The following is a 13,560-nucleotide window of genomic DNA, read 5'->3' on the forward strand; positions in this document are numbered from 1 at the left end:
GCCACTTGGGATCTTAGATCTATGCATAAAACCAGATTTTCTTTCTTTCCTTTCTTTTTTTTTTTTGAGACAGAGTTTCACTCTTGTTACCCAGGCTGGAGTGCAATGGCGCGATCTCGGCTCACGGCAACCTCCGCCTCCTGGGTTCAGGCAATTCTCCTGTCTCAGCCTCCTGAGTAGGGAGATTACAGGCACACGCCACCATGCCCAGCTAATTTTTTGTATTTTTAGTAGAGATGGGGTTTCACCATGTTGATCAGGATGGTCTCGGTCGCTTGACCTCGTGATCCACCCGCCTTGGCCTCCCAAAGTGCTGGGATTACAGGCTTGAGCCACCGCGCCCGGCCTCTTTTTTTTTTTTTCCACTCTGTTGCCGAGGCTGGAGTGCTGTGGCAGATCTCAGCTCACTGCAACCTCCACCTCCCAGATTGAAGCGATTCTCCTGCCGCAGCCTCCTGAGTAGCTGAGACTACAGGCGCGCACCACCACACCCAGCTAATTTTTGTATTTTTAGTAGAGATGGGGTTTTACCATGTTGGCCAGGATGGTCTCGATTTTTTGACCTCATGATCCACCCGCCTCAGCCTCCCAAAATGCTGGGATTACAGGCATAAGCCACCTGCACCCGGTTTGGGACCAGATTTTCAAGTGATTGGCTCTGAACTTCGAATATTGTTAAATGTGACCAAGATTATGAAAGTATTTTCTTTGTAGACATTTTTAGCAGCTATTATTTTTGTTCTCTAAATTGAATGTATGACTCAAACTCCAGGATAATTCAAAGAACATGAAGACAATCAAACATGGGTGCTTTCAATTCCTAATGCACATTTTTATTTTCGGAAAAGTGTGGACTTGCAGGAATCACCGGGGTCATCGAGCCACGTAACAGTATGTTCAACACTGTTGAGTGACCATTTGAGAACATAAATGTGAATCACTCCCCATAGACGTGAGAGTGAAGGCGAGCAAGACCAAAGTGACTGATAGTGTGGAAAGCAATAACTCACATCACTGCATCATGAGGGAAGAATGTGTGCTAGTCTCAGCCTAATCATGCATTTCATGAAAATGGTAGAAAACCCAGTAGGCTCCTTAGTTCAGTCCACTGTTTTTCTGCTTTTCAAAGATGAGATCAAATTGATTTTACCTTGTTTCTTTTACATCTGCTTAGCTGGGGTCACCCTGCTAGAAATGTTCTTCTATCAAAGGAGAAGAATCGTCCTCGCTCTCCATTTGTGTTGTGCGGTATCAGTCTGCTGGTACCCTTTGAATAATAACTTCTCAACTTACTGTTGAATAAATCTTTCTGCATTGAACCCACCCTAAGGTTAATTTGAAGGCCAGGTGTGGGGTGCATTCTCACAATGATAATGTATTTTACAGTCCGATCTGCAAAGTCCACTTTGAAGGGGCAATTAATCTCTCTCTAGGAGCAATGAGTCAAATGCCTTTTTGTAACCTACAGGTTACCGTAGCACAACTAGGGGGACATTCTTTTTAAAGAACTTGTAGCATTGGTGCTTGTGAGTAGATGATGCAGTGGGAGACAGAGGCCCAAAGCCAGCCATGCCTCACCCCACGTCTCCCTGTGTTTCCACTAGAGGCTGATTCCCTCCCACCACCCGGAGGATTTTGAGGAGTGAAGAGCAGAGGTTGGTTCTGTGAACAAGATTTTGTTGTTATGACTAATATTGTCCTTTAAAATTATGATTAACTAAATATGCTGAACTAAATAGGACATGGGCTTTCTCAATTATTATTATTATAATAATTGAGGTCAAGAGATCGAGACCATCCTGGTCAATATGGTGAAACCCCGTCTCTACTAAAAATACAAAAATTAGCTGGGCATGGTGGTGCGCGCCTGTAGTCCCACCTACTCAGGAGGCTGAGCAGGAGAATTGCTTGAACCCAGAAGGTGGAGGTTGCGGTGAGCTGAGATCGCGCTATTGCACTCCAGTATGGGTAACAACAGAGAAACTCTGTCTCAAAAAAAAGAAAAATAAATTAAAGATGAAAAATATTCATAAATTTTGCTACACAGAAATGAAATTTAAATGCAAATTCTCAAAATACATCACACTGGGATCCTGGACTCCCTCCCATGCTTTCCCTCTTAGGGCCAGAGTTTCCAATCCTTTACCAAAACTTTAAATTTAATTTATACCCAATTGCTAATATTACAACTATTACTTCATAACATCTGTGAACTTAGATTAATTACTTAATATTTCTATATCTCAGATTCCTCATCTGGAAAATAAAAGTAATAGTAGTCCTTATTTCATATGGTACATTTTAGGTGTAGTAAAAATTAATTGATAAAGTATATATAAGACTGTAAGCACATTCCAGGCATAATAAGTGTTCAACAATTACAAGATTTTGTTGTTATGACTAATATTGTCCTTTAAATAGGCCATGGGCTTTCTCAATTATTATTATTATTTTTTGAACAGAGATTTTATTATCCTGCAATTTCTTTTACAATTTTTGAAAGCCACTTTATAAATTTAAGTAGATTACCCTAGACACAATACATAAAAGGTGACATTTGCCAATATTTGGAGCTAAGAGTAAAAAAATCAAAGAGATAAATTTATGTACAATGACTGAAGCATAGAAGACGCTGACACTTGATGCAAATGAGCTCGCAGTTCTGGGACTGGTGGGTATGAGGCTTAGACCTTGAAGAGAACAGCGTCCTTTGTTCTTATTCTGATGACCTCTCCTTCTTTTGTTTTGAGACAGAGTCTCACTCTGTTGACAGGCTGGAGTGCAGTGTCTTGATCTCGGCTCACTGGCAAACTCCACCTCCTAGGTTCAGGCAATTCTCCTGCCTCAGCCTCCTGAGTAGCTGGGACTACAGGCATGTGCCACCGCGCCCGGCTAATTTTTGTATTTTTAGTAGAGGTAGGGTTTCGCCATGTTGGCCAGGATGGTCTTGATCTCTTGATCTCGTGATTCACCCACTTCAGTCTCCCAAAGTGTTGGAATTACAAGCGTGGGCCATTGCACCCAGCCTCATTGGGTAGTTTTATACCACCCCATAGTGTAAGGCATAACATCCCACTTTGGCTGACATCCCAAGCATTTTTAATTTACGTAAGAGTAGTCATATGGAATTGGTTAGAATCCCATCCAGGAAATCATAGACCAGGCTCGTTTCCTCAACAGAGACAGTTTAATACACAAAATTGGTAACACAGGTATGGGAAGACTGAGAGAGCAATAAAAGGAAGAAGAAGGAAAAGGTGGGGTTACCAGAACTTGAGGAGCTCAGAATCAAGGCCTGGGGTAGTCTATGCTCAGACCATGAGGTGGAAGGGTCAGGTGGTGCTGGGACTTGGGAGCTGTGCAGAGCAGCTGGTGCATGGGCTGTGTTCTTTTGGGAGTACCTCAGGGCACTGTGATTCTAGAATATTTAAAGATATAAAATTGTATACAATATGGCACCAAAACGAGTCAAATACTTTATCTGGTGCTTTTATTGATGCTCTAGTGCTAGGGGTGAGGAGGGCATTGTGAGGACTGGCTGCTTTGAATTTAGAGGGAAGTTGCATGTCTATACTAAAAGTCATGGACACCATTAAGGATAATTTTCTTGTTTTCTTAAAACTACAAAATGAGTAATTCTTGTATACAGTATTATTATAAAGAGTTTGTACAGTACAGGAGTGTATAGAACAAAATATGAAATTTCCCTTTCTTTCGCACTCTTACGTCCTATACCTGCTGTACACCCTAAAGGTGACCCCTAGCAAGAGTTGGTTGCACTGTCTTTTACTCTCTCAAGAGTAATTCCGACTACAGGTGAGTTTTACCTACTGTCTGCAGGCCCTAACTCCTCTACCTCCTGGTGGTACACTATGACTTCCATCTATGATCATTTAACTCAAGTTGCAAAACAGATTAAAAGATGAGTTTATGGGTTTCCACTTGTTGTAGTTCTTGCACAGCCTGACAGTTCATTGTCATGCTTAATAAACTAAGGAAATGAAAGAAAAAAAAGAGTAGTTTAATCCTTCACATTATGTGAAATGCAATGGCTTTCTCTATTCTTTGAATTAAAAATAAAAGAAAATTTAGTTATTCAAGATCATACTCTCAAGACTTATTTATTCCTTTAATGCCTCTCCAAGTGTCCAGAGATATATTATTTTATGCCTATGTGAAGAAATAAATCCAACTGCAAATAATGAATCTTGCCTCTGCCAAGTTAGGTACAAACCAAATGAATTGTTACTATCTGAAAGAAAGCTTTGAAAAATAAAAAGGCACATTATCTAGGATCCATAATTCATTGACTTAAAATAATAAAGGAACACTAAGGAGATAGTTTCAAAACATTTAAGCCTTGCAGACTTTGTTTTGATGTCCTTTAAGTCAGCATCAAGGTTTACTTAGGAAGTGATTTTTGGAGGGACTTATCTCCAGTCAAAACTAACGAACCTTACAGAGGTCATTTTAATGGATTCCAAAAAGAAGAAAGAATCAGTCATTTTTGCCAACCATGATGAATTAAAATTAGAAATTAAGACTAAATGGATAACAAAATCTAACCATTCAAAAATATTTAAATGGGCCGGGCATGGTGGCTCATGCCTGTAATCACAACACTTTGGGAGGCCGAGGCGGGTGGGTCACAAGGTCAGCAGTTCAAGACCAGCCGTACCAACATGGTGAAACCCCATCTCTACTAAAAATACAAAAATTAGCCAGATGTGGAGGCGTGTGCCTGTAGTCCCAGCTACTCAGGAAGCTGAGGCAGGAGAATTGCTTGAACCTGAGAGGCAGAGGTTGCAGTGAGCTGAGATTGCGCCACTGTACTCCAGCCTGGGTGACAGAGCAAGACTCCGTCTCAGAAAAAAGAAAAAAATGAAAAGATTAAAACATCCAAATAACATTTGGATTACAGAAGGAATTCAAGATTATTTTGAAATAAATGACAGCAGGAATCCTATAAATCATCACTATGGGCTGTGGCTGTATGATCTAAGAAGAATTTCTAGCCCTACATTCTTTCATAATTTAGGAAGAAATATTACAATATAAACCAAGCACTCAATTCACAGAGCTAGACAAAGAGCAACAGATTCAAAAGAAGGAATTACTAATGAGGAACATAGAGATAAATGCATTAGAAAACAAAACAGAACAATGGCAATAACAAGTAAAGTGGAATTGATGAATCAAAATTGGTTATTTGAAAAGGCCAAATAGATGAGTCTGACTGAGAAAGGGAAAATAGAAATCAACAATATTAGGAATGAGAAGAGTATATGACCTTTCAAAAAATTATAAAAGATTCTTGTGACAACTCAATGTTGGTAAATTTTAAAGTCAATATAGACACTCACCTAAACTACTAATACCAATGCAAGAGGGAGTATTAAATCTGGGGAAGGCCAGGTGCGGTGGCTCATGCCTGTAATCCCAGCAGTTTGGGAGGCCGAGGTGGGCGGATCACCTGAGGTCAGGAAATTGAGACCAGCCTGGCCAACATGGTAAAACCCTGTCTCTACTAAAAATACAAAAAAATTAGCTGGGCATGGTTGTGCACACCTGTAGTCCCAGCTACTCCGGAGGCTGAGGCAGAGAGAATCACTTGAACCCAGGAGGCAAACGTTGCAGTGAGCCGAGATCATGCCACTGCACTTCAGCCTGGGTGACAGAGTGAGACTCCTAAGACTCTATCTGAAAAAAAAAAAAAAAAAGACCTCCGGGCATGGTCATGCACACCTGTATTCTTAGCTACTCAGAGGGCTGAAGCAGGAGGATCACATAAGCTCAGGAACCTTGGGCTTTAGTGCACTATACTGATACGGTGTTCACAGGAAGTTCAACATCAATATGGTGACCTCCTGGGGGCAGGGGACTGTCAGGTTGCCTAAGTGGGCAATGAGCTGGCCCAGGTCAGAAGCGGAGCAGGTCAAAGTTTTCGTGCTGATCACTAATGGGATCACCTTTGTGAATAGCCACTGTACTCTAGCCTGGGCAACGTAGCAAGACCTCGTCTAGTTAAATAAAATATAAGACCAGAATAAATGGAAAATTATTTAATATTACTACACAGAAATACTATATAGTATAAAGACAATGATTATTTGAAAATTAACACAGATATTTAATGAAATTCCAACATGATTTTTATCACTGGTGGAGGCTAACAGGAGGAACTTGACAATTTGATGTTAAAGTTAATTTGTTAAAGACAATTTGATATTAGCTTAGAAGTTAATACTCCAAAATGGCCTAGAGATTTTTCTTTTGTTTTGTTCTGTTTTTAAATTATTATTTTTTTATTTTTATTTTTTGAGACACTGTCTTGCTCTGTCACTCAGGCTGGAGTCAGTAGCATGATCAGGGCTCACTGTAGCCTCCACCTCTCAGGCTCAAGCAATCCTCCTGCTTCAGCCTCTCAAGTAGCTGGGAATACAGGCACATGCCACTATGCTCATTTTTTTCTCTTATTTTTTAGAGACAGGGTCTTGCTATATTGCCCAGTCTGGTCTTAAAATCTTCAGGTCAAGTGATCCTCTCACCTTGGCCTCCCAAAGTTTTAGGATTACAGGCATGAGCAGCCTCACCTAGCCTAATTATATTTTTAAAAAAAGAACTACAGGAGACTTGCCATAGAAAATATCAAGATTGATTTCAAAATTATATTAGGAAAGGCCAGGTGTAGTGGCTCACACCTGTAATCCCAACACTTTGAGAGGCTGAGGTGGGCAGATCAGCTGAGGTTGGGAGTTTGAGACCAGTCTGGTCAATGTAGCGAAACCCCATCTCTACTAAAAATACAAAAATTAGCTGGGCGTGGTGGCACATGCCTGTAATTCCAGCTACTTTGGAGGCTGAGGCAGGAGAATCACTTGAACCTGGGAGATGGAGGTCACACTGAGCTGAGATCGCACCACTGCGCTCCAGCCTGGACAACAGAGTGAAACCCCATCTCAAAAAAAAAATTATATTTAGGAAAAAGGAGAGGGAAGGTCAAAAAGTCCAGCAGATCAATAGGCCAGAAACAGGTCTCTCTCTCTCTATATATATATATATATGTGTGTGTGTGTCACGTAATGGCAGGGATACATCTGGAAAAATGCATTATTAGGTGATTTCATCGTTGTGTGAACATCGTAGAATGTACTTACACAAACCTAGAAGGTGGAGCACACTATGCACTGAGGCTAAATAGTATGGCCCATTGCTCCTACGCTACAAACCTGTACAGCATATGACTATGCTGAATAACACTGTAGGCAGTTGTAACACAATGGTAAATATTTGTGTATCTTACCATAGAAAAAGTATAATAAAAATACAGTACAAAAGATACAAAATGGTACTTCTGCACAGGGCAGTTCCATCATAATCTTATGGTCGCTCTTGTATATGTGATCTGTCGTTAACAGAAAGGTTATTATGTGTGTCATGACTGTATATGGGAATGCCTGTTTGAGAATGTATGGGAAAATATATGTGAGTATGCCAGGTGCGGTGATTCACGTTTGTAATCCCAGAACTTTGGGAGGCCGAGGTGGGCAGGAGTTTGAGACCAGCCCGACTAACATGGTGAAACCCTGTGTCTACTAAAATTACAAAAATTAGCAGGGCGTGGTGATGGGCACCTGTAGTCCCTGCTACTAGGGAAGCCGAGGCAGGAGAATCGCTTGAACCCAGGAGGTGGAGGTTGCAGTGAGCCGAGATGGCGTCATTGCACTTCAGCTGGGCAACAGAGGGAGACTGTCTCCAAAAAAAAAAAAAAGATATGTGAGTCAAGTTTGATATCAGATAAAGTTGACATCTCAAATAAAAAAGGCGAATTAGTTAATAAATGGAGCCAGACCCATTGATAACCTAAGGGAGGTAGTACAGGAGATACATATGTATTCCATCTCTACATATGTATCTTTGACACAAATATTTCAGGATGGTGGATTTAAGAACTAAATATGAAAAAAAAAACTAACATGAAAGCATAAAAGAAAATACAAGAGGAATTTTAAAAATATGCTTGGAGAAAAGGCCTTTTCAAACCATAAAAGCTGGATACAACTACCTAAGATTCTCTCCAATGAAGAGAAAATCTTAAAAGACAGATGATAGCCAGGCGCATTGGCTCACACTTGTAATCCCAGCACTTTGGGAGGCTGAGATGGGCAGATCACAAGGTCAGGAGTTCGAGACCACCCTGGCCAATATGGTGAAACCCCATCTTTACTAAAAATACAAAAATTAGCTGGACATGGTGGTGGGCATCTGTAATCCCAGCTACTCAGGATGCTGAGGCAGGAGAATCGCTTGAACCTGGGAGGTAGAGGTTGCAGTGAGCCAAGATCGCACTGTCGCACTCCAGCCTGCTCAATAAGAGTAAAACTCCGTCTCAAAAACAAAAAAAAAGACACATGGTAAACTGAGAGAAGATATTTTCAGTATATGTAATAGAGAAAGAGAGTTTAGGTTCATAAGATATAAACAGATCCTATGATTAAGAAAATAAAAAACAGCCCAATTAGGGAGGAAACTAGTAAAGGATATGAATAGACAGTTTGCAGATAGAAACATAAGAGGTCAATAAATATTTTTGGCAGGGTGCAGTGGCTCACTCTTATAATCCCAACACTTTGGGAGACTGAGGTGAGCAGGTCACGAGGTCAGTAGTTCAAGAGAAGCCTGACCAGCATGGTGGAACTGGGCATGGTGGCACATGCCTGCAGTCCCAGCTACTCAGGAGGCTGAGGCAGGAGAAGCACTTGAACTCGGGAGGCAGAGCTTGCAGTGAGCCAAGATTGTGCCACTGCACTCCAGCCTGAGCAACAGAGTGAGACTCCATCTCAAAAAAAGAAATTTTTTTTTTACTTGTGATACCTTAGCAAAAATTTGAAAGTTTGCTACTAGTGAAGGTGTAGGGAATTGGAAAGTCTTATGCACTGACTATGGACTATCCTTCCATAGTCAGTGCATAAGACTACTAAATAAAAATTTAGTACTAGTGAAGGTGTAGGGAATTGGAAAGTCTTATGCACTGACTATGGAAGGATGATAAGTGATTTGGTGGGATATACCTTATATTTGCACATGCTCAATATCTTCCACCTAGCATTTCTATTTCTAATAATTTTTCCTAAACAATATTTGCACAAGTATTCAAAAGGATGCATATGAAATATTATTTGTAATATTATTCATAATAGCAATAAAGAGCAAATTACTCTGATGCCTATATCATTTAGTCATTAAAAGAAATATCCTCAAGCCTATAATCCCAGTACTTTAGGAGGTGAGGTGGGAGGATTGTTTGAACACACTCATTTGAGACTAGCCTGGGCAACATAGGGTGCCCCCTCTCTCCAAAAAAATAAGAAAAATTAGCTGGGCATGGTGGCATGTACCTGTAGGCCTAGCTGCTTGGGAAGCTGAGAAGGGTGGATTGCTTGAGCCAAGGAGGTTAACACTGCAGTGAATGGTATCTGCACAGCCTGGGCAACAGAGTGACACCATGTCTCAAACAAAAAAGAAAAGGAAAGAAATACCTATGTAATCAACAAGAGGATTGAGTTGTGTTTATTAACACAATAAAATGTCCAAAGATAGTAGTAGTGTTAATGAATAAAGCATTGCAGGAGAAACATGTAGTATAATCTCATGTGTGTAATTTTAGTATGTATAATCATTTAAATACATATATTTAAACATACATACAAAAGAAGATAGACAAATATACATCAAATAATTGATAGTGATTCTTGGGAGACTTTCTACATTATCTATTTCTGTATTTTAATTTTATATAACTTACATTAAATTGTTTTTATATTTAGAAAAATATTTTCTTCCTTATTCATTTATTTATTTTTTTGAGATGGAGTTTTGCTCTTGTTGCCCAGGCTGGAGTACAATGTTGTGATCTCTGCTCACTGCAACCTCCACCTCCTGGGTTCAAGCGATTCTCCTGCCTCAGCCTCCTGGGTAGCTGGGACCAAAGGTTTGTGCCACCATGCCCATCTAATTTTTTTTATTTTTGGTAGAGACAGGGTTTCACCATGTTGGCTAGGCTGGTCTTGAACTCTTGACCTCAGGTCATCTTCCCACCTCAGCCTCCCAAAGTGCTGGGATTACAGACATGAGCTACCGCACCCTGCCTAGAAAAAAAATTTCTTAAATACATGGTAGGAAAAAGGAATAAACCTAAGAATTCTAAATTTTCTTCCAAGTTGGGTTGGGGCTAATGTGTCACATAGGCTATTAGTTCTATATGGCATATTTTCTATATAGCTGTAATATATACATAGCTATTTAGAAACTATGGAGTAATATTCAGAGTCAATTCTTTTTTTTAAGGGGAGAAAGAAGAAGACACTCTATAGTTAATCTAAATAAGGTTAATATCTAAATCTCCTAATTTCAACAATTATAATTGCAATACATACATTTTCCTCTTTATTTTGTATGTTGTTATCTTCAAATTCAAAACTTCCAGGCAGGGTGTGGTGGCTCACACCTATAATCTCAACACTTTGGAAGGCCCAGGTGGTCAGATCACCTGAGGTCAAGAGTTTGAGACCAGCCCGGCCAACATGGTGAAACCCGTCTCTACTAAAAATACAAAAATTAGCCATGCATGGTGGCACACGCCTGTGATTCCAGTTACTCAGCAGGCTGAGGCAGGAGAATCCCTTTGGCCCGGAGGTGGAGGTTGCAGTGAGCAGAGATCACACCACGGCACTCCAGCCTGGGTGGCAGAGGGAGACTCCATCAAAAAAAAAACTTCCAAGAATACATTTCCATGTAGACTCACTTCTAATATAAGTATTTACAGGTAAGTATATACTTGCAAATCTATGAAGGAATCATAGACGTTTATCAGCTATCTTGAAAGTGAATAAAATTGCATTTTACCAAGAGCAACATGGTCAAAGAGCATGCAGTGAAGGTAGTGATGGCTCTCATAAAATACACAAATATTGAACAAGGTAGTTACAAGTTACAAGACACTCCAGTAATGTTAGAGATTTTTCTTGTAAAATGTGATGTTTGTTTTTCAAGCAAGGTGACTGAAATAGAGCAACTCGATTTATTTGATTATTTCTCCAGGTGGATGATGCTGAAGAACCTGAAAAAACAGGGGAGAATAAAGCACCCAGTAAGTTCCAGTCTGTGGGAGTGCAAGTAGAAGAAGAGAAGTGGTAAGTCCACGTGCATTCATCCTCTTTTGTTTTGATGTTGTGAAGTAAGGTAAAAGTACTTTTCCCCATGATAAATCTACAAAATTCAATGATATTTTCCACTCAGTTTTGGGAGTATTTAAAAAGTGAAGTTGAATCAATATTAGTCGATTCTCTCCTGTACTTTACTACTAGAGACCACTCCATTTGAGTTTTGCTAGAATAGTTCTATAAGCATATTACATACACATAAATACTGTGTGCAGTACTCTTGGGTTCCTAAACTATATCTTTGAAAAAAATAATAAATTTTCCCATTTGAGACTGTGGACTTTTTATGAGAAGGAAACTTACCTTATTTCTATTTTTATTTCCAACATTTAATAGTGTCTAGTGTTTAGTGTGTGCTCAATGAATGATGAATGAATGAATGAGGAAGATATTCCCTATCATTATCCTGAATCACCAATCCTTTAGATTACTCTTTACCTACTTTAGAGTCTTAGTATCTATAAATGGGAAATGTAGGGTTTCATAAAATTATAGAATTTGGGATTAAGAATTTCATTTTGTAAATGAGAACTTGGAGAGAAGCATGTGAATTTCTCAAACTGGGAGGTTCTTTGTGGGTAGAACCATGTTTTATTGATAGTAGTACCCCCCAGCTTCCAGCATTGTGATTTGCACATACTAAATATACAGTAAATGCTGGCTGAATAAAGTAAAACTGGAGTTATGGTAAGAGTGAAAGCTCTAAGTATATCATCTCAACTTTGCTACTAACTTTCTTTGTGTTAATTAGGAAGAATCATTTGCATGTCACCTATCCATCCTTCCATTATCCATCCATTCAATAAAATCTATGGAATGCTTCCTATAATCAAGGCTACATGTAACAAACTGAAAATCTGAAAAGGAGTCATTTATCAATTTATGGAAGTGATCCTGTTTTAGAACCTCCCACTATTGATTGACACTGTACTTATAAGAGGTATATATATCATATACATATAGCTAATGAATGTTTATTAATAAAATATATAATATATATAATGTGTGTATATGCAATATATATTATGTGTGTGTGTGTATACTATGGCAAAAACCTCAATTACTTTTGCACCAACCTAATATAATTATGCAATGCTGGAATCCCAGAAAACTGGTACAATTCTTCTGGAAACTAATATAATAAAAGTTAGCAATAGTTATACATCTATCCATACCAATTGATCCAAAAATCACACTCACAGGACTGTCTTGAATGAAATCACTCAATGGAAGGTAAACAATTGTGAAACATTATCTATCATTGTAAAAGAAAAACACTATCAAATAACTGATAATAGCATGCTTTTGTAATTTATAGCACATCACTGAGGTAAACTATTATATAGCTGTTAAATATCATTTATTTAAAAAGATAGAGAAACATGGGGAGATTCTCATGATACGATGTTAGGTGAGAAAGTTGAATACATAATATCCATGCATAGTGTTCAGGCAGGTGAACAGGACTGAAATCTAATATGTACAAATGGTAGGCTTAGGAGTCACTTTTTTCTTCTATTCTAAAATGTTTATTTATTGTATTTTCTTTAACTTTTAGTAATCATTGTTTTTTTTTTTCCCTGCCCCAGTAATCATTGCTTTAATGCATATGTTTTAGAAAATTTTTTGAAAGTATACATTTAATAGACGTTAAAAATCTCATATTAAGAAAATACACCCTGGTCAGGCACAGTGGCTCACGCCTGTAATCCCAGCACTTTGGTAGTCCAAAGCAAGTAGATCACCTAGGGTCCAGAGTTCAAGACCAGTTTGACCAACATGGTGAAACCCGTCTCTACTGAAAATACAAAAGATAGCTGGGTATGGTGGTGGACGCCTGTAATCTCAGGTACTCAGGAGGTGAGGCAGGAGAATAGCCTTAACCCAGAGGCAGAGATTGCAGTGAACCAAGATCGTGCCATTGTACTCCAGCGTGGGTAGCAGAGCAAGACTCCATCCTAAAAAAAAGAAAAGAAAAAGGAAATATATTCCTCCATCTCCCACCAGCCCAGCTTGGTTTCTTTTCGCCATGATGTAGTGGTTAATAGCACAGACTCTTCAGCCAAATGCTGGCTCTGCCCCTTATTTGCTGAGAGGCCATAAGCAAATTGCTACCGATCTTTGTGCCTTTGTTTTCTAATATGTAAAAAGGGGGTTGAAAGTAGTTTCCACTGTAAGCTAAAAGGAACTGAGAAGTCACACTCCATCTTAAGTAAAAAATCTCAACAAACTAAAAAATTAACATCTCTTTGTCTGTCTCTCAGAATAGTGAGGTCACAAGGCACACTGCTTCTCCCAAAATTGGAGAGACAGATATAGAGAATCATAACTTACTGGA

General features: G+C 39.2%; 1 protein-coding gene across 31 annotated transcripts in view; it reads left to right on the top strand.

Annotated features, from left to right (window-relative positions):
• The window catches only part of DLGAP1 (DLG associated protein 1), a 1,035,773-nt gene that overhangs the window by 937,588 nt on the left and 84,625 nt on the right, over positions 1-13,560 (top strand). For all 31 annotated transcript variants that reach the window (XM_035269693.3, XM_035269689.3, XM_035269699.3 and 28 more), the window contains one exon: positions 11,101-11,192. In XM_035269693.3, the coding sequence (XP_035125584.1) occupies positions 11,101-11,192 (92 nt within the window). The remainder of the gene's footprint in view (positions 1-11,100; positions 11,193-13,560) is intronic.

The sequence above is a fragment of the Callithrix jacchus genome, chromosome 13 (genome assembly GCF_049354715.1).
Source record: "Callithrix jacchus isolate 240 chromosome 13, calJac240_pri, whole genome shotgun sequence".
NCBI classification, from domain to species: domain Eukaryota; kingdom Metazoa; phylum Chordata; class Mammalia; order Primates; family Cebidae; genus Callithrix; species Callithrix jacchus.